Source organism: Sciurus carolinensis, chromosome 6 (genome assembly GCF_902686445.1).
Source record: "Sciurus carolinensis chromosome 6, mSciCar1.2, whole genome shotgun sequence".
NCBI lineage: Eukaryota > Metazoa > Chordata > Mammalia > Rodentia > Sciuridae > Sciurus > Sciurus carolinensis.
This window is the reverse complement of record NC_062218.1, coordinates 129,615,687-129,640,081: the sequence shown is the minus strand read 5'-3', so window position 1 is coordinate 129,640,081 and position 24,395 is coordinate 129,615,687. Positions and strand designations below refer to the sequence as shown.

General features: G+C 43.4%; 1 protein-coding gene across 1 annotated transcript in view; it reads right to left on the bottom strand.

The window, feature by feature from the left end:
• Positions 1 to 17,669, bottom strand: part of Fam193b (family with sequence similarity 193 member B) — a 31,094-nt gene extending 13,425 nt beyond the window's left edge. Inside the window, 5 exon segments of the mRNA XM_047555549.1 lie at positions 1,044 to 1,431; positions 2,416 to 2,650; positions 3,396 to 3,581; positions 3,583 to 3,639; positions 17,356 to 17,669. Of these exon segments, the coding sequence (XP_047411505.1) occupies positions 1,044 to 1,431; positions 2,416 to 2,650; positions 3,396 to 3,581; positions 3,583 to 3,639; positions 17,356 to 17,565 (1,076 nt within the window). The 5' untranslated portion in view covers positions 17,566 to 17,669.
• Positions 17,670 to 24,395: the final 6,726 nt, after the last annotated feature.

Below are 24,395 nucleotides of genomic sequence, written 5' to 3'. Positions count from 1 at the left end.
AAAGGAATAATAACTAAACAGCCTTTAACTGAGAACTTTTCCATTCTGAAGAATCTGTTCCATGGAGAAAAATCTAAAAAAGGTTTGAGGTTAAGATCTCTTTGAAGATGTTAAAATGGTTAGAATGACCTAAATGACCTAAATGTTTGGTAACAAGAGAACAGTGAAGTGACTGTTAATTTTCTCCAGACTTGAACACTGAGGACTAAGAACACCACAAAGGAACACAAACATACTAATGAGGTAATGCTAAGTGAAAATCAGAAGCAGTAAATCTGTATAGATGCCATTAATACCATGTGAAAGATATATGAGGGAAAACTCTTAAGAGTAGTGGCAGCAGGGCAGTGGGATTTTGGAATGGGAAAATATAGATGCATAATAAACATAGATCTGGCTTATAAAAATATACATCTACCTTCTCCAAAGAATTTACCTCAAATATATACTAATATAACTTTTCTTAACGTGTAAATTACTTCTAGGAATTGCCTAAAGGACGCAATTCCCCATTCAAATACAGATTTAGAATGCTTATTACAGCCTTATTTCTCTTGGTTAAAAAACTGGAAATGCCTACATGTTTAAGAATAGAATGATAAACCATGCTAGAGCTATAAAGTAAGATGTTATATGTGGTCCTTGAAAAGTTACAGGAATTTAAACTGGCGAAATGCTCATGATATGATCTTTAAAACATCAAGAAAACAGACCACAATAGTTAGAAGTTTAGGTTATAAGAATATTTTTTCTTCTTCATACACTTCTGAATTATTCCAAGTTAAAAAAATTCCCTTTATAATTTAGAAAACAATTAAAAAAAAAAGCAACTACTATGTATGTATACATATACACATATCTGTCTATTTATGCTGGGGATTGAACTCAAGGTCTTGTTCTTGCTAAGCACACACTACTACTGAGCTACCCTCCAGTTCAATCTAACTTTTAATTTCTATCCCAAAGGCACCCTTGGCAAAGTTTTCCAAAATTCTTTTGAGTTCCGATGAGCAGGGAGTGTGTCTTTCATACAGCTCACTTACCTGTGAGTGCTAGGGAGTGGCTGAGAGCTTGGTGGTGGGAGGAGAGGCCCACTGCAATGCCCACTGCAGTGTCCACTGCAGGGGTGGTTGCACCCCGAGAATGGTGGAGGCATCTTCAGGAGCGGCATGCTGGTGGAAGGTAGGTGGGGGCTCTGACATGGCCCTGGGGGATGGGGGGTGGCAGCAGCAGCCACAGGGCACTCTGAAGCCTGGGCAGGGAAAGATGCTGCTGGGGTGGTGGGCAGCAGGTGTGGGTGGGGTGGGGAGCCAAGGGAACCAGGGTGAGAAGGGATCAGAGATGCTGGCTGGGGGTGATGGCCAGTGGGGCTGTTAGGGGGAGCAGTGAGGTCTGAGTGCTGGTGGTGCTCCGAGACAGGGAAAGCCTCACCTGTGGGTGGAGGGGGAAGAGAGGGGTCAGACTTGGGAAAAAAGCCCAGGAGCTCACTGCCACAGCATCCTGCTTATTTACCAGAGGGCATAGCGTCTTAGCACAAGAGACCCTAGAGCTGGAGAGGATTCTATGTGGGCAGCAGCTCAGCTGGATAAGCTTTAGGAATCCACGCCCAAACCCACAGAGAGTCACACATCTCTACTGTGCATGAGCATGAACAAAGGATGTGTGTTTGGTCTCTCTGGGTCTATCTAGGAACTGCTTATTCAAAGGCTTTCCTCAGACTTGGGACAGGCACTACAACAAGCTTAGGCTCTGAACCCAAGTGATCATGGGATGCCTGATTCCTGGGGTGGCATCATTTTGAAGAATCTGTCCCTCCATTTAGCAGGCTGACAGCAAATCATATGTATGTAACAAATCAATAACTCAAGATTCTTCTCTCTGGGTCTCTGAGCATTATCCTAATCTAAGGAAGGCTTCTAAAGCTGCTAACTAACTAATAAGCATGGCAGACTGCATGGCCAATCTCTTGTGGACATAAAGTGCAGTGTTTTTATAGCTATCTCACAGGTGGAGGAAACAAGGCTGGGGAGCTGAGGAAGCCCAGGTTTTCTGTGGTGCTGCAGGGCAGGAGTTATGAGACCTAAATCCTACTTCCCTAAGCACCCCTACCCTGACTCCATTTACTCCTCAAACAGTGCTCGCCAGGTCTCACCCTGGATCCAATGTGAACAGCTATCAGAGTCAATGACAATTTGAGAGCAATTTTCTTCTATCAGCAGTATTTTTCAACTTTAGAGTCATGGGGAAGGTGTTTCACAGAGATAGAAGTTCTAGGTTGCCCCTGCTGCCATGAGGACAGCTCAATTTTCACTTATTTTAATAAAAAATCTCCTGATTTATGAAATAAAGTAGACAGGAAAATACAGCTGTCTATGTTGAGGGGGCCTCACTCTCTGCTGAGCTAGGAGAACTCACCAGGGATGGCAGGAGGACTCCCAAGCGAGCTGCCTGGCACAGCACCACTGGAGTGTGGGGAGTTCCAGAGGCCCGAGAGCTTGTGTGCAGACAGGAACGAGCTGGGATCCCAGTCCCCTGAGTTCCCATGGCAGGAAGAAGAGGAGGAAGATGAGGATGATGAAGAAGAGGACGAAGAAGAATGAGAATCACCCCCACAAGACTGTGATTTGCAGGATGTGTGAGACAAGGAGATCTGGAAAAGGGGGAGAAAAAGGCTCATGATCAAACAGCAGAGCTGACTCTCTACTGCCTCCGTGTATACCAAAGGTACTCCCTTCTCCCCCAGACCTCTTTGCCACTGTCAAAACACAATCAGCACAACTCTAGTAACATGCATAAGCAAGGGCTAGGACTTTGCTAGTTGGGGGCTGTGCTGCTCTCAGTTATGTAAAGCGGTGTAAGGCTGCTAATAAGAGGAAAGGTTTTTAAGTCAGGAGTCCTGAAGCTTGATGGATCCTGGTAAAAGAGAAAGTGTGGAGGGGAATGAGAAATGAGGAAAGTCTGGCCACCATGACTAATGGGATGGCAGACATCCATGGTTCCCAGCTATCTTGGAAGACTAAGGCACATTTTAGACCCTCAAACTGACCTTTGCCCTCTGTGTCATACTGTTTGACTTTCAAACTGCCACAGAGCTGAAGGCATCAGATTCACATGACAGGGCAGGGCTATGATCTACCAGAACTTATGAGCAGGTCCTTATCTTGTGCATGTACTATGCTGAGGGGCTGGTGGGATACCTGAAATCTGTCTCTTCACCCTAATCTGAACCTGAGCCACAAAAGCTGTGTCAGGGTAAACCAGTAGTCTCTCAGTGCCTGGGCCAGTGGAAGGTCCAAGTAGAACCTACTTCCCCAAATACAGGGAAGGAACAGTCTGATTTCCCTGGGGAGGTGGCTGCTCTGAATTCAGGGACCCCCCTTTCAGCGGTTACTTACTGCCACTGCATGTTCTCGACCTGTCTGCCTTTCATCTTCTTCCATGCTCTTTCGGCAACTCTGGCAGACCCATAAAGGCATCTCGCCTAAGAGATTCTTGACGAGCTTTGGCATGAAGTCAGGGGGCAGCTTCTCACCCTGCAACACCAGTCCATTTTGTGAAGGGCCTTCTTCCCAGCCTTTCCGTTTCACGGTGACATAGCAGGCAGCAAGTCTGCACAGACTGGCTGGAGGTAAGGGGGACCTGTACAACAGACAGATACAGGGTTTCCCAGGAGGGGAAAGACTCTCCTTAGAAATGATACTAACAGTACTAATAATGCCACTTATTACATACCAGGCACGGAGGCACTTTATAGACATAATTTAGATTTAGTCCTTATAACAGCTCTGCAAACGAGGTGTTCTTACTCCCATTTTTTTCCCCTCTTAAATGAAAAAATGGATTTTAAGAAGTTAAATGAGTTGCCCAAGGTTACAGAGCTAGCGAGTGGTTGAACTCCAGGGAATCTGACTCAAAAGCTCATGCTCAAATGTTCTAATGTACCAATGTCCCCAAATTTCAATGGTTAAAGGTGGCCCTTCTCTCTCTGGCATATTTAGGAGGGGGTCATGATCCTAAGGCTGCCGTGCAGCTTTCAGATCAATCCTCATCTGGAAGGAAAGCATGCTTTCAGTTGATAGAGAATTTGGGAGAATGTGTGGGTTTTCAGGAGAGTTGCACAATTCTATTAACTGCAGGAACGTTTTGGAGAAGGGGTTTGTAGAACTAGTCAAAAAGCATCAACTCAATTGAAAATTTATGTTAGCAGGGAGGTTAAGGCAGACCTGGTACTTGTTTCTTTTTTGGGGTACCAGGGATTGAACCCAGGGGCACTTAACCACTAAGCCACATCCCCAGTTCTTTTATTTTTATTTTGAGATAGGGTTTCACTAAGTTGCTGAGGCTGGCTTCGATCCTCCTGCCTCAGTCTCCCGAGCCACTGGAATTACAGGTATGTGCCACCATGCCTGGCTCAACCATGGTACTCTTGAGAGGCAGTGAGGATGATAAATAGAACCTGGATTTTGGGGTCAGATGGACATGCATTCTAGTTCCTGCCCACCAAGAGGATGACCTTGAGCAAGTTATTTAACTTCTCAGAACTCTGATTCCTATTTACCTTGCAGAGTTGTTGTGAGGATTGCTGAAAAAGCAGATAAAGTGCCCAGTCCTGTGCAAGCCCATAGGAGGCCCAATACACAATCATTACTTGGCCTTTTATTCTCCTTCTAGACAGACTTGAGTCCAGTAATGTAAATCTGAAGGCTTCACATAGAAGGGACCTAATTGGGAGACTACTTGCATTTTGGCCCTGATTAATAGCTATTCTATATCCTGAAACTCTGTAGTCCCACTCTGACATTGGGTATGGTCATGTCACTTTCTTTGGCCAATGGTATGTTAGCAGAGGTGCTGCCAGCATAAGTGTCTCCTTGTTTCCTTGCATAGCTGGGCTGCTCACTCTTGCAGCTCTGCCATGCCACAGGGGCATTACAGGTGGTTGCCAAGAATGTGAGAGTGGCTGTAGAGATGAACGACATGTGTAGAGAAAACAGAGTCTTCCTGGCTAATAAGCCAACTGATCGGACATATGTGAGCAAACCCAGCTAAGATCAGCTAGACCCATCCAGATCAGCAGAAACACCCAGGCAGGCAGTAGACTCAGGAGAAATAACAGTGTTATTTTAAGCTACTAGGTCTTGGGGTGGTTTGTAACATAAAAAATAACCAATATACTTTCTTTCTTTCTTTTTTTTTTTGCGGTGCTGGGGATTGAACCCAGGGCCTTGTGCTTGCGAGGCAAGCACTCTAACAACTGAGCTATGTCTCCAGCCCCAATACACTTTTCAAACTTACCCTCCACTAAGTAATGTGTTTGGAGAGGGTGTCATCCTCATCCTACCAATGAAACAAATGCCATCATTTGTCTCCAGTAAAACTGCCTAATGAGTTGGCATTAGGGTATCCTTAAATCTGCTATGTTACAATTATACTAACCTAGGTCCATGGTTTTCAAAAAAGCAAGGATCCAATAGCAGTACCAGGAATATAATGAAACATTTAGGTACATGGAATTTAAGCACATGGAATTGGGAAGAATACCAGCAACAGAAATTTTACATGTGGAATTCATAAAAGATACTGCCTATATAGACTCTGCCAAGGGAACACCTTAGAAAGAAGGCAGTTGTTTAACATTAAGCTGCAAAATGGACCTATCAATGGTTAAGTATCTCATGAAAGGGTGGAAAGTTGATGGTATTTAGAGCCAAGGAGGCCTTTTTAACAACTGTACTCTGGAAATTTTCCACAGTTCCAAGATGCTATAGTAACTCTGGGTGGAAGGAGGAGACTAAGGTGCAAGTCTCTTTCCCCGTGACTATAGTGACCAAGTCAAGGCAAAAACCAGGACAGGAATTTTACAATAGTTTCATTTCATTTGCATGTTGAATTCTAAAGTCATTACATAAGATGAAAATCATACTTATAAGAGTAAAATTGGTCTTGAAATTTGGGGGGTGGGCAATGGGGGTGCTGGTTATTGAATCCATGCATATTTTTTTCCCCTAGTACTAGGGATTGAACCCTGGGATTTTTATACATGCTAGGAAAGTGTGCTACACTACCACTGAGCTACACCGGTGTCCTGAAATTCTTTGTATGGCCTGTAAAGCACAATATATATGGTTTTGTAGGTATGTCCAAGAATTCACATATATAATGAATGTTTAAGGCAATATACAATTTGTTTTCTTTAAAAAGCAAACATAATTCTCAAAAATAAAGTGTGTGAACATTGTGATTGTACTTGGTGCCAAAGTACTTGTGGGAGGTACTGGATGAGATGGAAAAAATAAAGCCTTGGCATTAATATTGGGCTACCAGGCTGGGGTTGTAGCTCAGTGGTAGAGTGCTTGCCTAGCATGTGTGAGGTACTGGGTTCGATTCTCAACATTGTATATAAATAAATTTTTTAAAAAAGTCCATTGGCAACTAAAAAAATATTTTAAAAAATACTAGGCTACCATCACTTTAAATTCTACTTATCCTTTCTGTATAATCATCTGTAAAATGGGATTAAGTCCTAATTGCAAGATTAGCTGAGAATTAAATGTGACAAAGCACCTAGTCCAGTGGTAGGCACATAATACTTTGCTCAACATAAGGCACTAACTATTAACATGATGGAAGCAAAAAAGGATTTTTTTTAATAAAGAGTGTGATGGATGACTGTAAAATGACTTGTCAGAATAGAAAACATCTTAATCTCTGACTCTGTCCTCAAGAAGTCAATCCTTAAATTACCAGATACGCTGTACTTTTCTACCACATAACTTTACTAAAATGGATCCTTTGCTCAAGTCTTTTCCTTCCAGTGTTTCCCAGTGAATAGCTGGGCAACCCTGAAAGGCCCAACTTAAATCCAGCCTCCTCTAGGCATTCCTGGAGAGTCCCATTTGCAATTCATTCTCCTCCCCCACACTCCCCTAGCACACTAAGCCTTGGTTACAACACTAGGGCTTTCTGTTTAATTTATTTACCTGCATCTTCTGTCCTTCTATGAGGCACAGACACCAGGTCTGATTCCTGTCTGGATTCTTAGTGCAATACAGGGCCTGGCTCAGAACATAGGCTTAGCTGGCACATACTAGTTCAACCAGATTTGCGAGGTGTCCCCATGGCAATAGAGCTTGCCAGCAGCTCGGTGAGATGGTGCTTAAAATTGTTTCTTACAGAGAAGGCCTACATCTCTCCAACCCTAGACCTCTATCCAAATGGTTCCAATTTCAAGAGTGAAAAAGTAGAATATTATAGTCTTCAGGGATTATACTGAAATGCCCCCAGTTAATGGAATGATGCAAAACTCTTGAGACAAACTGGTCAAAATAACTGAATCAGCCATCAATAGAAGTCACTTTATAGGACAGGCTGTCTTCACAGGTAAAGGAAGAAACATAGGGCCTGGAAAGTTAATTAAGCTCTAAGTGAAGTAGGGATACCACCTGTACTGCATAAGTTGCCAAAGGACTAAGTGACATTAGAGCTATAAAAAGCACCTAGCTCAAGGTATCCAAGTTAGTAAGCACTCATTTCATTATATAGGCCCTTGGCTGTTTTGTTTTCATTAAATCTATACTAGAGACTAACTAGTTCACTATCCCCAAGTTTGGCAGACTAAAGTCCTGCTTTCAGGTCCAGGCAGCTCAGAGGGGTCACCCCTTAAACCTAGGTCCTGAGTGGCTGCCTCTGGGTACAATGAGTGCACTGAGGAGCTTTTTGAGTAACTTTTCTGACAGTTTCATCTGTCAGGGTATTTGTCAGGGTTAGTGAGAATTCCAAACCGGGAGATGTTACAATTAGTTAGTAATATGACTGTTGCTTTAAACAACAAAAAAAAAAATTGTGGAGGGGTAAGGGAGTCCTGGGGATTGAACTCAGGGTCTCACACATGAGTGCTCTACCACTGTGCTATGCCCTTTTTACTTTATTTTGAGAATCTTGCAAGTTGCCCAGCCTGGCCTTGAACTTGCAATTGTTTGCCTCAGCCTCCTGAGTAGCTGTGTTCCTTCACATTTTTACTTTGGAAGGAAAATCTCTCAGAGTTCAGGGTTCCCTTTGACTGCAATCTCCTCCAATTTCCAAATTCTGGCAGTCATGACCCCTTATGCCTTGAACAGTCATTCACTCAGGCTTTAATTCACTGGTCTCAAGATGTATTTTTATCATCTGGCACAGTATTCACACACAAAGAACCTGAACCTGGTCAATAATGTTCATTGAGGGCTGGGGATGTGGCTCAGTGGTACAGTACTTGCCTAGCGCATGTGAGGCACTGGTTTCAATCCTCAGGACTGCATAAAAATGAAAGTTATAAAAAAATGTTCATTGAATGAAGCCACCATTTTTCTTCATCAAAAAAGGCTGATGGACTAAACCTTTTCTTCTCTTTTTTTTTTGGTGTGTGTGGTGCCAGGGATAGAACCCAGGGCCTAGCGTATGCTAGGCAAGTACTCCACCACTGAGCTGTGTTCCCAGCCTGGAACTGATAAGTTCTAGAGGTTCTAGTGATTTGGGATCTGTATAAAAGGTTTCAAGGTAATTCTACTTCACTCTAAACAAAACCAGAATCTCTGCAGAGTAAAATAATTCACAAGAATCCAAGCTGTAGCATGTACATCCCTCAAGCAGTGAAGGAGCCAGGTGAATTCTAGATTCAGGCCATTCCAAGGTTTAGGGGGCTGGCACCTGCAGTCATTAAAACCATTATCTCTGCTTCCTTACCTGACCAGGTCCAGACTTTTCTGCCTTGGCCTGAGAAGCATTAAGTTAGGACAATCTAGTTCTTCCTGGATAAACAGAACATCAAAGGGAAAACTATTTTTTCATGGAACACCATTTTTACTTAAAGGAATGACTGATTTGTTACGCACATATGGATACTGGTAGACATTTTCTTAAAAAATGAACAAATGAACAAAATGAGCTCATCATTTCAAGTAAAACAACTGGAAGTATTTGTGGTCAATGATAAAATTCAAGCTTTTAAGCAAAACTTAGAATTTGGGAAACTTGTATCCATCACCAGGAGGTTGACAGCTTCCCAAGACTTTTCTGAGGAAATCAGTGATGACATTAACAAATGTTTATCTTTGGTATTATAAAATGAAACAAAAACATTTGGAAGATCTGCAAAACTCAGTGAATCTACTTTCAAATTACCAAAGCATGGAAATACAGAATTATCCATTGGTAAAATATTCATTCCAAGTGTCAGAGAGACAATGGATTTTAATGGAAACAGTACAAAGATTTCAGATAATGGTGTCATATTTCATACTGCAAAGAAGAATGTCTACACTCATCTGGAAAGGTCTCTAAGACAACCCACACTTCCTAACCATATATGTGTGTGAAGTTAGATTTTTTTCACATACTTTAATGAAAACAATGTATTGCAACAGTTGATACAAAAGCATATTATGAGGAACTAGTTTATTCTATTAAAGAAGTTTGCAAAAATGAAAACAAGAGAAGTCTTTGTATGTGTGTTGGTTGGGTGTTAGGGGTTGAATTTAGGAGCACTCTACCACTGAGTCACAACCCCGGCTCATTTTATATTTTTATTTTGAGACCGGGTCTCACTAAATTGCCCAGATTGGCCTTGAACTTGTCACCTCCTGTCTCACAAATTGCTGGGATTACAGGCATATGCCAGTGGTGCTTGGCTCACATTAATCTTAAATGAATTGTTGACTAAATATTCTTAAACTTTCTTAGCTTTAATAATTAACGTGGTAAATAACAATGAATATAACCAACATAAACAAAAAAAGCTCTTCAAGGCTCTTAATAATTTTTAGGAATGTAAAGGGATCCTGAGACCACTACTTTGAGAGTTGCTAATGCAAAGCCTCTTAGGAGAGTTTGTCACATAGTGGGTGTATGTCAAGCAATAGTGATTATTAATAATCATGCAGTTCATGGCATATCTGGATAGCTCTTTGGGGGCATGACTCAATTTTTCACCCTGGTCCTTCTGTCCACAATTTGGAAGTGTCAGGGAATAATCCAGGTTACCAGACCAGGCAGCTGCCAAGGACTGCTCTGAAGCATTGAACCTGGTCTCATTCCTCCCATGGGTTTCCTTTAGTCCCTAGAGTTAGTATGTTTGCACAGGCTTTTCCCAAGACACATGCTGTATCTAACCAGCTACCCTGCAACAGGCTATAAATTCTATTTTTAAACAGTCCATGAGAGCACTCTCTTCTCAAGGAACCAAACTCCAAGAGTCTCCTTGTCACCAAGGCAGGCAGAGGACAACAAGAGTAGCTAAAACTCCCTTTGAGAACAGAGAAAATGTTTATTCCCTAGTCTAGAAAAACTCATCAGGCCAGTTACTGTTGCTCACTCTTCCATTCATTACCTCATTCAACAAAGGTTCCTCAGAGCTGCCACCTCATGTTAACCACTGTGCTTTGGGGTAAGAGACTTTTATTCCTTGGCAACCTCCTTAGCATTCCTTAAGATCTAGTCAAAGGTCAATGAACTGGAACAGGCTAAGGAGAACTAATTCTTTCAGTGTAGCACCTATTCCATTATGCTATAAATGTATTCTCTGTCACCAAACTCCTAGTAGAATTTGAGCTCTCTGGGAGCAAGGAGTGGATCTTGGTCATTTACATAGGTCCAGGAACTTAGGGTTGGCTTGGACCTAACAGCTATCCATTGAATAAATATAAGCTTAAAGCCTTTCTGGTTCATGTCTCAGCTGCTTGACACAAAGGAGCCCCTTTCTCAGCATGCTATGCTGAAGGCATGGCTACACCACTATGATTCTCCAGTGAGAGGGCAATCAAAGATAAGAATCTCAGACCAATTCAATGCTGGCAATCACAGTTGCAGTTAATTCTCAGGGAGCCAATCCAATCCCACCTCAGTGGCCTGGAAATTTTACCCAAACTCCCACTCAGGTTGTGGGCCTTTCAGGAGGTAGAACAGCCTTTCATTATTATAAGGACAGCTGGTGGAAAATATGATCTGGTTGTAAAGCTGAGTTGAGGACAGGACAATGAGGCTATCTGACCCTAGTGACCCTCTACCTACATAAGACTAATTTTATCTGTTGAATTTGCTTCCTGAGTATAAGTAGCCACAAGAAAGAAACAAGCTGCTGATTTACCTGCATCCTTGGGCCAACTGCCACTTTCCTATTCTAAACCCAGCCCAAGGTTTCTCATGGGGCAAAGAGCATGAACTTCAGAGACACAGTTGTGAGTTCAAATCCTAGTTCTGTCATTTTCAGTATGTTCTTGGAAATGTCTTTGAGCCTTGGGTTCCTCAATTTATTGAATGGGAATAACACCATACTTCACAGAGTTGTGAGGACAGAAGGAAATAATTATGTAAAGTACCTGGCCTGGGCCTGGCACACAGTAGGTGCTCAATACCCGTTAGTTTCTTTCCTCTTCTGCCCTGGAAGAAATGACAGGGAAACTTACTAAGTGAGACTTGCCCAAACCAAATTTATTACTTGAAGCACAGGACAGAGGACTAGAACAAGTGACCTTTAAGTACTCTGAACACCCAAGTCCATGTTATATAACATGGCTCTAATTTCCTAGTAAGAACCTTCAGTGTTTGCAGTCCCCCTAGCCCCTTCTTTCTGTTTTAGCTTCCCCACAAAACTTTGCAAAGCAGAGGTATCTACGCATTTCAGAATGAAGGTGGAAATCACAAAAAGCACCAAGAATATTGGGTAGGGTACAAAGGGGAGATTGCGTTTAGGACAGCCACATGTTCCTCTCCATGCTGCATGCAGCTACTCAGCTGGGAGCTGCGTAGAGTTTGAAGAATGAGGGTGGCAGCATGGGCACAGATCCAAAGATGCAAATGCAGGCCCTTCCTGGGACATAAGTATGCCTCTGCTCAGTCTTTTCTGTTTCTGCACATCCTGTCAGGCATTCCTATTTCCAAATATGTAATGCAGTCACACCTTCTGTTCCCCCTGCCTCAGTTTAGGTGTCCACATCCTTCTAAGTCCACAGGCAGAAGGAATTGGGCTTCATTCTGGGAATGCTAGATGCTTTTTTATCTTTGTAGAAAAAAGCTGATGACAATAACCTAGTAGTTGAAACCTGCCTTCTCTACAATACTGTGATTTCCAGGAGCAGAGCCTGTGTCCCAAAATACTCTGTATTCCAGTCATTTAGTAGAAGCTTGGAACATCATAGACATGGGTAAGCATTTTGATATGCAATGGAAGATTAGCAATTGAATATCATTAACAGAGCAATAACTGGAGAAGTGGGGGAAGGCTTCTCTTATTCAAAAAAACCAAAACTGCTTCTATTCCTGCTTATGAAAAAGTTCCTCCCTGGGCAGCTTCATTCTTTGAACAAAACCCTAGGCCTCCTCAGTTCAGCAGTTCCTAGACCCAGTCACAGTCAGAATCACCTGGGGCACTCCAACAACAATGGATTCCTGGGTTCTAGACCTAGAGACTCTGGTTTTGAAGGTCTGGGGATAGTGTCCAAAAAAGCACAGGGGACCCAATGATTAGTTAGGCTGGGGCAAGGAAGCTGTAGAATCAAGCAATCACAGTACCTTTCCCACTGAAAATTACTTCTTCACATGTTATCAGAGAGGATTTACTGAGGCACATACTGATCAACTTCCTACTTAAAACCTTTCATTGATCCTCACTGACCAAAACCACTTGGTGTGCTAAAAAAAAGAGCCCTGCTAACTTCTGTAGCCTGATCATTCCAGGCTCTCCCATGAGTCAAGTGCTCACTTGTGGTTCTTTGTATGTGCTGCTTTCCTTCTTTAGACCTCTTTCTCACACTTTGGTTCCTGGAGAACTTCTGCTCAACTTTGAAAACTAGTCTCTTGAGAAGCCTTTTCTGACCCAGCCTCTGGGTTATCATGTCTTGAGCATTCTCAGCATCAAGCATCTACAATAATCATAGCTACCACTTGTTATAAGTGCTTCACAGAGCCCTAACATTTAAACCTGTGATCCTGAACCCACTGTCATTTTCAAACATGAGAAACAAACCAAAGGCTGACTGAAACACTTTCAAAGGCTAGTTATGAGGATGTGGTTTACAAGGATATGATTTAAACTTTTACTCAGAGGAAGCTGATACTATACATTCTTCTAGCATTACTGCAATTACTATATACACATTCTGTAGACCATGAGCTCCTTGTGGGCAGGAACCATGTCTCGATTACTTCTGCCTTTACAGCTAGTTCAGGGCCTGGTACAGAAGAGGGGTCAGTTAGTGTGTGCAGAATAAACACAAGAAGAGAGAATGACTGGGCATTACAGCATGTGTACCAAGGCTGACTTAAAAGATGTGAGTGACTGCCAGTCTGGACAGTGAGGCGGTAGGGGTTAAAGACAGTCATAGAAACCTAATTTTTAAATTATAATTTAGTTTAACGGGCCTGTAAAGACCATACACAATACCCCAAAGATAAATTAAAACTCTCCTTGTTCTGAAAAATTCTAGGTACAACAAGGAAAGGTGTTAGGATCTTAATTATCCATCTGATAACGGACATTAAACTTATAACTCTGGTACATTTTAGGGAAATTAAAAATTTAAAACCCTGGGTAGATAAGTCTTCATCTTCAAAGACTGATGGCATTTTTACCAGCAAGTTTCTACTGGCTTACAAAGAACCATTAAGTGGCAGGGCTGCCCCTCAGTTATCACTTCCTCCCACTAGCTATGGAAGTGGTGAAGGCTGGGTGGGCAGGGATTCTAAGCGGGAGGGCCCTAAGGGTAGGGACTATCTCATCCTTCTGTGTACCCCAAATAAAGAACCTGATACAGAGGTCATTCTGAAGTTTGCTCAGTGAATTAAACATGAGATGGTTTTAATAAAGACCAACTGAAAAAAAAAAAAAAAAGACCAACTGATCATGTGCTCCAATTTCTGAGGAAACAGGTATACTCTGAGCAGAGGGAACTGGGTTTCTATAGTCTCTTAAACTGAACTGGAGAGTCCCAGGGGACACTGTAAAGAGATCAGTGTTGGAGAGGTACATAAAGTGGGGAAGGATAGCATGAGCTCCCCCCTCTTCCATTGCTGGTTTACATTCTAGCAAGTCTCCTGGGGGCTGAGTACACACCTGGAATACAGCTGAGTAGTCCAAGAGAGACCAAAGACAGCTAGCAGTTCTAGCAAGTGAGGGATATTTAGGCCTTGTCTGGCCGGTAGGCACAGTTCCTGCCACCTCAGACGAACCTCTGTGTACTAGGTGCTCTGCATGCTGCTTCATATTCTCTTGTGCAATCACTGATGAGACTCAAAGAGAGGAAAAACAGGCTCAAAATCACAAAGCAGAAGGCAGAGCTGCGAGTTCAACTCAAGGTGGTAAACACTATTCCCTGTGGTCTCCTTCAATTGTTTTTAAGTTTTTTGTGTTTTTTTCCCTGTGCTAATAGGCACTATCTGATTTAGTCTTCTTGGGTAGTAAAAGGATTTGTGCTTTAAGGAACAGATCAATGTGGTTTAGAAGCCTGAAAAAATTGGAAGGACTTTGAGATTTCAATTAACCTGAGGTCTTACATTTAATGTGTACCAGTTATACAAACAAGTGAAGAGGCCTAGAAAAAACCAGAGAGGCATAAAAGAACACATGCTACATAAAGGCAGCAGGTGCTACTCAAAGACAGATAACTATCTTGTGGAGATGTGGGTCTGGGATTACCATATCTTTAGTTTTAAGAGGCAAGAATCCAGATTTGTGGGGAACCTTTTGATTTTAAAAAATATTGGTTCACATTAAGATAAAAATGGACATAAAACAAGTGTGAGTTGAGACCTTGGAACAAGCTTATGAACTGGGAGTGGTCTTATTTGCTACCTTTGGATTGAGGTTGCCACATGACATTAAGTTTCACCTTCCTTAACTGCTCTACATTCAAGTTGGGGTGGAAGCCAGAGATCCTCACCAAAGGTATGCCTGTGGGCAGAACAATGACTGATCCCCTACCCTGTCCCTAGGAACTTTTCACCAGGGCACAAAAAACCTGTTCTTGGATCCAGATTCCACTTCCAGCAAGTAAGTGGGGACACAATTAGAGCAGAGTTTGTCAATGTGGTGTTTCACCTCTATGGCTGTTAAAAATTCCCCAAAATATAAAAGAGTGGCTTTTTTTTTTGGCTTCATACCTATGTGGAAGTCATTTGGCAATTTTATTTTATTCTTGGTGGTACTGGGGATTGAATCTAGCACCCTGCACATGATAGGTAAGCATTCTGCCACTGAGCTACATAGTCAGTACTGGGAAAATATTTGGGATTTCTATTTCTTCATCTGAAAAACAGGGTAATTAATGTGTATACACATATACACACGCACCATTCAGTTTTTTCATTAACATTTGTTAATCAATGGGCACAGGGTATGATGGTGACTGACTTGGTTCTTACAATCTTAGAGTTTATATATAAAAGCAGACAAATAATTTCACACTTGACTCATCATATTTGTGCTAAATGCTGTGGAGAAATACAGGGGAGGTGGGAAGATCAGGAGTAAGGTGTGCCAAGTGCCTGTTAGAATAAATGAATGAACTGACAGATAAGAACATGGTAGGAACCTAGATGTCAGAGAAGTTAATGAAGCTTATAGCCCTTGGGAAATGTGTCCTCAATAAAATTGAATGGTTAAGCCATCATCAAGCTTTCTGCTCCTCTACATGTAAGGGACCCTAAAGTATTGTATGATCTGAATGGAAGGAGAGAAGATGACAAGACCCCACTCTGGCTCCTTTTCCACTCTCCTTTTTAGATAACAGCACTCCTGAAGGGGTCCAGAGTAGATAAGAAGAGGAAGCAGACTCAGGGTTGGAAGCCAGACCCAGCAAGTCTCCAGGTCCAACCTGGAGAGTTTCCTGGAGAAAACTCAGGGTAGGAGACTGGGATGAAGGTGGGGCTTCAGATAGTCAATAAGCAAAGACAGTTTCATAATTAAAAAGCTCACTGTGATCTGAGACAGAAGGAGATAGCACCAAACTAGGTTACAATAAGCACAGGTTCTGGGCTGATTTGAGTTTTTTCTCTCATTTACCTAGTTAGTTCTATTTTGTGTCCACAAGGCCTTGGCTAGACCTGGAGGATCAGATATATGACATGATTGGGGTCCCTGTGGAGTGCATAGTCCAGTGCAGGGAATAGACACATCAACACAACATTTCATCACAGAATGGGGAGTGCTATCAGAGGGAAGCACAGAGGACTGTAGGCACAGAGGGGGCACCTGACAGCAACTGGGGAGATCAGGGAAGGCTTTCTGGGAATAGTACCCCAAATGGCATCCCCACTCACATGCACAATTCCAGAGATTCTACTAGAAGGCTGTCAAGAACCATGCCTTCTGGCTGCACCAGCCTCCCAGAGTCCCCTGCTGCCCGATGCAGTGTCTGCAGAGCCAAACGCATCTTCTGCCACGCCTCATCCTCATCCGGCGCTGCATCCGACCCTCCAAGACTCCTGCAGTGGCCTGCCTTCCTTGGCAGGCTCAGCCAAAAGACCAACTCAAAACTCTTTTGTCAGAGCAGCTTAGGTGCGAGCCACCCAGCCCCAGGTGCCACAACCCTCACAGAGCAACTGTGGTCCGTGCCACCCCGCCTCTCAGTGAATACTGGCAGGGTACCTCCTATTATCTCCTTTGCTCAAAAGAAAGTGACCTTCTGCCAGGTGGCAAGCTGGAAGCTTTCGAGAATCCTCCTACTGCTCACACGCGGCAGGATTCGCCAAATCAGGGATCTGATGGGTGAGGTGGGGGGCGCCTTGTGGGAACATGAGTACGGGGTCGGGGGGAAGGGCAAGTTTTCTGGGTTTCCACCTCAGGGCAGGAGTCCCACCAAACAGTCCTCTGGGCAGGTTGGTTGGCTGCTCCAACTGCCTTGCTGGGCAGGGAAAGGAGGGAGTCCCTGGAGACAGATGCTGGGGGCACAGCTGCCGAGGGGCAGAGGCTGCACGCAGTGCAGGGGAAGAAGCAGAGGCTGCCTTGCAGGTTCCAGCGCCCTGAGATGACTGGTGGTTGGGTTGGGGAGCAGGTGGGCCCAGGGCAGAAAACTGAGCTGTGGCCTCAGGACCAGAGCCCAGTCCCGGTGTGGGTGTACAGCCAGAACGTTTAGCTTCTGCTCCAGCTCAGAGGCGGCGGAGAGAAGGGACAGCTTCAGCCTGGTCACAGAAGGACAGGCCAAGTTTCGGCTTTGGAGATAGGGTTCAGCCTCCACCCCCACCCCAGGGGGAGAAAGTCTCAACTCCCGACTTGGGGGAAGGCTCTGGCCCCAGCCAGGCAGGATAGTCCATGCCCAACCCCGCCCCACTCCCGCTCAGGGTAGGTGAAAGCACCCAACCAGCCGGAGTCGCCTCGCTCGCTCCTACCTGCAGGCCGGACGCCAGCTTGGGCTCATCTTCCTCTCTAGGGCCGTCGTGATCGGTTTCCACCGGCGTCTCCGGGGGCCCTGCTCCCACGCCCGCTTCCAAGCTCGGCGGCGGCGGGGGCTCGGGCGCCTGGGGCTTCTGCAGCCCCGCGGCCCGCGCCCGCTCGCGCCGGCCCGCGCCGCCGCTCGGCCTGCTCCGCCTCCGAGTCATGCTGCCGCTCGTGCCGCTCCCTCGTTCCACTGGCGCCGCCGCCGCTGCCACCAGCCGCTCCCCTCACAGGACAACAGCCAATATGGCGGCGCCCGGCTCCCCCTCCGCCCGCTGCCAGGAGGTCAGAGGGCACTCAGAATCTGCGCCGCCGCACTAGTCCCCGAAGCTCCTGCGCCATTTTTACTAAGGTCCACGCCCTATGTTCCGTGGAAGGAAGTCGGCCTGGTAGACACCCCCACTCCTAGCACTCCCTGCACAGATATTGAGGGATGCGACTTGCGGGAGAAACGTTTGTAACGCTGTGGCAGCTGTGCTGGGAGGGCCTAGGAGTTTAATAATTGCCTGTTACATGGATGAGTGAATTAATTTCTGCTACGATACTTTCACACTAATCTCGTGACTCCTCGCAGCAGCACCTGAAGGCAGGTAACGGATCATTCCTATTTTGCAGTGGAGAAACCTAGAGTCTACAACAGGCCCGGGAAAGATTGCTCAACATCATCCAGCCAGAGATCATGAGCTCACGATCAGCTTGCGCTGAAAGAGAACAAGCCATCGACTATATCTTTATTTGTAACAGATGGTTTAGTGGATATCCAATCCAGTCTTGTGTGCCTAGGACCCAGCTCCTTCACCCGGAGTGTCGTGGAAGGTGGACACTTAAATACACAATTACTACCAGCGTGATAAAAATGAGATGACTAGGGCACGTGCTAGGTCAGTGTTTCCAAAAAAGTGGTATGTGCAGGAAACGATTTTGAGTGGCACACAAAGGAGCATTAAAACATTTAATAATTATACATTTAATTGTTTAAATGGATTTTCCCTCCAAGTTTTGGGGGGAATATATAATACGTGTACATGTGTAAATTTAAAAAAAATTTTTTTTGAGTGCTATCTCGTCCGGGTCAGTGACATTCTGAAACCTTATGGTTTTATGTGTAGTATTGTTATAGATATACCAACAGGGACAGAATCCCGACATTGGCTTCCTGAAGAACTAAATGGAAAGCCTTGGAACCTTAACTACCGAGACATAAATGAAAATTGTACTTAAACGAGAGGGGGTGGCGGGGGTGGCAGAGGGGGAGAGAAAAATGAAAGAACTTTGGATGGTGTAAAGGAAAATGGGGCAGGTGGGGGAAGGAAAGATAGTAGAAATGAGACAGACAGTATTACCTTATGTATATGTATGATTACATGAATGGTGTGAATCTGCATTGTGTACAACCACAGAAATGAAAAGTTGTACCCCCATTTGTGTACATGAATCAAAATGCAGTCTGTAAAAAAAAAAAAAAAATTTAAAAACTTCATCTGATGATAGGAATTAGTGCCACTATCAAATACTTGAAAGATGTAAGTGATTCCCATCATATCATCATTATTTCTTCAGTTTGGCCAAAACAGAAGAGAGAAAGGCTTAGAGAATGACAGGATGGAAGTCAGAGATGTAGCTCAGTAGAAGGGTGCTTGCCTGGCATTCAGGGAGCCCTGGATTCAATCCCTAGCACTGGGGGAAGGTGTTGGCAGGGAGGACATTATGATAAACTTACTCTGTAAGGACCTCAATTGCAGGTATACTTCCAGATATGGTCCTTTTAGGAGCAACTGGCACAGTTATTGACTTTTTTTTTTTTTTTTTGTACTGGGAGTGAATTCAGGCTATTAAACCAGTGAGCCACATCCCCAGCTGTTTTTTTTTTTTTTTTTTTTTTTTTTTTTTGCAGGGGCAGGGTGTGTATGGGTCATACTGGGGCTTGAACTCAGGGGCATTCAACCACTGAGCCACATCCCCAGCCCTATTTTGTATTTTATTTAGAGACAGGATCTCACTGACTGCTTAGGGCCTCAATAAGCTGCTGAGGCAAGCTTTGAACTCAGAATCCACCCCCTCAGCCTCCAGAGCTTCTGGGATTACAGTTGTGCACCACCATGCCCAGCACAGTTGTAGAAAGTAGTAATTCCTTATCCTTTGGGTTAAGTCCAAGACCTCCAGTGGATAACTGAAACTGTGGATAGTACTGAGCTATATACACTATATACACTATGCTTTTTCCTATACATACATATACCTACCTACCTATGATTTACAAATTAGGTACAGTAACAGTAACAAATAATAATATAGTAAGATACTGTAATACAATTGCCAGTACCACTACTTCTGTGCTTAAATAAGATAAGAATTACTTGAACACCAGCACTGCAATACCATGGCAGTGGATCTCAACCCAAATGCCTACTAAGTGACTAACAAGCAGGTAGCGTATAAAGCATGAATATGCTGAACAAAAGGATGATTCACATCCTGGGCAAGACAATGCAGGACGGTGCAAGATTTCATGTTACTCAGAACTACTCATGATTTAAAATTGTATTTCTGCTGTTTTCCATTTAATATTTCTGGACCACAGTTGACTTTGGGCAACTGAAACTGTGGGTAGTGAAGCCTCTGGTAACGAGGGCCTACTGTAACAAACATCAACAATAATCTGCATTCATCTGACAGGTAGCAGTAGACCTTCACTGTATGTTTCTGGGCTGTTGTCACTCTCTGAACACACTTGTTTTTCCAGGATTTTTGACCAATCACTATTCCAATGACTATCTGGCTAATCTGCCATGCCTTTGGTGATGTCACCCTGATGGAACTTGAGTATAGGAAATAACAGTTTGCCTATATGACTTGGTAAGGCATGATGTGTGTGCCAGAGGATGGATAATAAATCCCACAAATGTACAGAGACCTGTCTACTCAGTGAACCATTGGAAGTCTTGGGTGTTGTATTGGTTCATTTTCTGTTATTAGAGTGAAATACCAAGGTTGGTAACTTATAAAGAAAAGAGACTTACTTAGGTCAGAGTTCTGAAAGTTCAGAGGCATGGTGCCTCTACAGCTCAGCTCTGGTGAAGGCCTCATGGTGAATGGCATCACGATTGCAGGAGTATATGCAATATGAAGAGATCACATGGCAAGGTAGTTTTACTAGCTAGGGATGCTGGGTTGCCTCTGTTCAGCAAAGAATTGAAAAATGGGACACAGAGATAGCAAGCAATCAGCAGGTTTATTGGAAAACTGACAGAAACAGACTTCTCCAAAGAGAAGGGGTCTCAGAGCTGGGAATCTGGTGGGGGAGATTTTTTTATGGTCTCTGAATTTCCTCTTTTCCTTATCTCCTCCCCATCCATGCTTTCCTATGATCTATTGGTGCCCCCTCCATCCATATGTCTCTTTTAGTTTTGCTATTGGATCCCTCGCTTAGGAGCATAAGTGTGGAAGTGTCTGTCTGATTGGGTCTCCTGCCTGTGTTCTTGAACACTTTTGTCAAACAGGAAGTTAACCTCATCAGAAGACCTCTCCATGCTTCTTTGTTCTGGCCCTGCCCCTGACCTCTTCACTCTCCATCCTGTCCTTGCTGCCTAAGCCACCCTTCTACATCTCCCTTAATAGGAATCCAGAGAATTGGAAGAAGCCAGTTTTGCAAACCTCCACTAGGCCCCCACCTCTTAAATGTCTCACCACCTCTTAACATAACCACAAGGGCACAGCTTCCAACACATGATCTCTGGGGGACACATTCAAACCATAGCAGACGTGTTGAGATATTCTCTACAAAGTGAAAGACAACTACTGTACATCACATTCCCTACGTCTAAGAAGGAAGTACAATAATACTTCATGGACTTCTTTATACTTGGGAGATAACATTTAGTTACATTATTTTGAACAGTTACTGGGTCACTTGAAAGCTGCCAACTTTAGTGGGGAGAGCAAACTAGGAGAGAACATGTTAGTAAATAGTTCTAACTTTGGCCTTATACTCAAGCATCAGCTTTTGGAGCAAAGTAATACCCTCCTTTAGCAAACAATCATTCTCTTTTTGAGAAACAGCATTTTGCTTGCTCCAGGAATCTAGTGAAATTGGATGCCTAACCATAGCATTCCAGGTGACCATGTGACCTAAGTTTAGTGTTCTGATCTACCCAGCCATAACAGCAGGGGTGGCCAGCAGCACTCCATCATCAAAAGGAAGTGATATATATGGACTAGGTCCAAGCAAGTCCTCAAGCACAAGTAGGTTGTCTGAGCAAGTTGCTTACATTCCATTCTTGCCACTCTTCCCTTAATCTATGTTCATGGTCTCATGGATGTTATTTAAGGAGAGTAGACAGAGAAAGAAAAATCTAAAAGTCTGTTTTACCGATGATTCCATGTGGTGTGCAAGCTCCAGCTAGAAGTGGACTACTAGGTCTTCAGAAAGGACCTAAGGGCATAGAAAAGGAAGGTCTGTGGAGAGACCTTGCAATATTTCTAGCTACCTAGAGGCTGAGATAGGAGGATCAGAAGTTTGAGATCGGGCTGGGGAGATAGCCCAGTTGGTAGAGTGCTTGCCTCGCAAGCACAAGACTCTGGGTTCAATCCCCAGTGCCGCAAAAAGAAGTTTGAGATCAGCTGGGCAACTTAGCTAGACCCTGTCTCAAAATAAAATAAGTAAATGAGGACAGGGGATGTAGCTCAGAGCTAGAGTACTTGTGTAGCATGTGCAGGCATTGGGTTCAAGCCCAATACCACAGAAACAAAATAAACAAGCAAAACAACTCCTAAAAGTCTGATGGAAATATGGTCCTTCTGTGATGTTAGATTATCTCCTTCCCTGACCACTTCAGGGATTACTCAGTGAGTTCATGAGAAAACTAAACCAGCAATATGGATTGTGCCCCTTCCCAAGACTGACCCATCTACTGTGCTGAACCCAATTTGTAAGCCTCAGGGAACCAGTCTAAAATCCTGTGTGGAATTTACATTGAGGAGACCAGCCAGCTATCTTTTAGCAGAATGGCTACATTGTACTATGTATTAATCAGGGTTGGTTAACTGTTGTAACAAACAGTCCTCAAAGTCAGACTTTAACACCTTAGTTATTGTTCATGTCATGGTCCAATGCTGGTTGAAGGGAACTTTGCTTCATGCAGTCACCCAGGAATCCAGTCTCCTATCTTGTGGCTGGACTTCATTTAGACTATAAAAGTCCTTTTCACTCAACTAGAAGTTGGGAATGAAGATAGAGTGAGGGTCGTTGGGACCATTTTTTCTGACCATACCCAGGGAACACTCATTCTCTTTACTCACATTCTGTTGCTGAGAATTTAGCCACATGGTTCCACCTGGCTAGAATTCTTGCCTCCCACTCTTTTTCCGCTCCCTAAGAAACCAGATCTTTCTGTATCTACAGAATATTTTGTTTTTTCATATAATAAGTGTTCTGTTTTGCCTGGACAATAACAATAGAACCATTGATGTTATGAACTATGAGGAAGATGATTAAAGGAAGGAGTAAAACATTGCAGATATTCTCCCCCAGAATCTTAATTTGCCTAGGTTGTTTGGAAAACAAATGTCCCAAAGGCAGGAGAGGCCTCTTCCTTACCACCCTATCATCCATCTGATCTCTAAGCCTTGGTTCTGTCTTCAAAATATTTACTCCAGTCAGGATGAATCTCTGTTCATAAACCCACATGTGCAAGAAATATAATTAAAGTTTTCTATAACTCAACTTAATTTCTACTTTGGAACCCATTCTGCTAGAGTGGCAGAAACTTAATCTCAGCTAATTTAGGGTTCATTGAGGTTGTATATAAGGCCCTGGAGCCTTATCTAATATAGTAGCCTCTCCCCCTTATTTGTGATTTCACTTTCTGAGGTTTTAGTTAGTTAAGCCAAAACTCTTGATACCAAGGGATCTCTGAAATAAAAGGGTTAGTTGAACAATTACAGAAGCTAGCAAGAAAAGGACAAGGCCCTAGGGACAAATTCCAGTTACTGGCAGTAAGTCTAGACAGCAGATGAAGTATGTCCACTATGTCCAAGAGCCAAGAGCATTTCATTACAAAATTTGGGAAGGAAATCATAAATTGTTTATGTCAAACCCACATTGGCTATAGATAAGAGGGGAGGATAACCCCATGGGGGAAAGTCTGAGGATAGGAGGACAGTCCATAAGGAGAAGTACCTGTTGCTTTTAAGGATAATAAATAGTCCAAATAGTCTTGAAGGGATTTGAGTTACGGTTTCCACATATATTCAGGAATGTGAACCTATCTTTTATTTTAGGCCATGGCTAGTAACTAATTTATTCTCTTGTCTCCCCTCTTCCACTATCTGTATTTTAATTAAATTCAGGACATCTCAGAATTTTTCTTTAATCAAGTTACCTGTAGTCAGACACAGTTCTAAAATACTCAATGAAAAATTCTAGAAACAAACAATTGTTTTTTTTTTGTTTTTTTTTGTTTTGTTTTGTTTTGTTTCGGTACCAGAGATTGAACTCAGGGTCTCTTAATCACTGAGTCACATTCCCAGCCCTTTTTATTTTATATTTTTGAGGCAGGGTCTCACTAAATTGCTTAGGACTTCACTACATTGCTAAGGTTGGCTTTGAACTTGAGATCCTCCTACCTCAGCCTCCTGAGTCACTGGGATTGCAGGAGTGTGCCACTGAACCAGCTAATAATTCATAATTCTAAAATAACTTTTATTACATTGTATTGCTATAAGTGTTCTATTGCATTATTAGTCATTGTGTAATCTCTTACTGTGCATAATTTATAAATTAAACTTTGTCATAGGTATGTAGGTATAGGATAAAACAGCTTATACAGGGATGGTCTGTGATTTCTGGCCTCCACTGAGGGTCTTCAAACTTGTCTTCTGTGGATAAAGGGGCACTGCTGTCCTCAGGGATGAGTGTGTGTGTTGGAGGGAATCTAGTTCTTAATATCATCTGTTCACCAGGTGTTTGTGGATATACCATTCATCCCACTGGTTG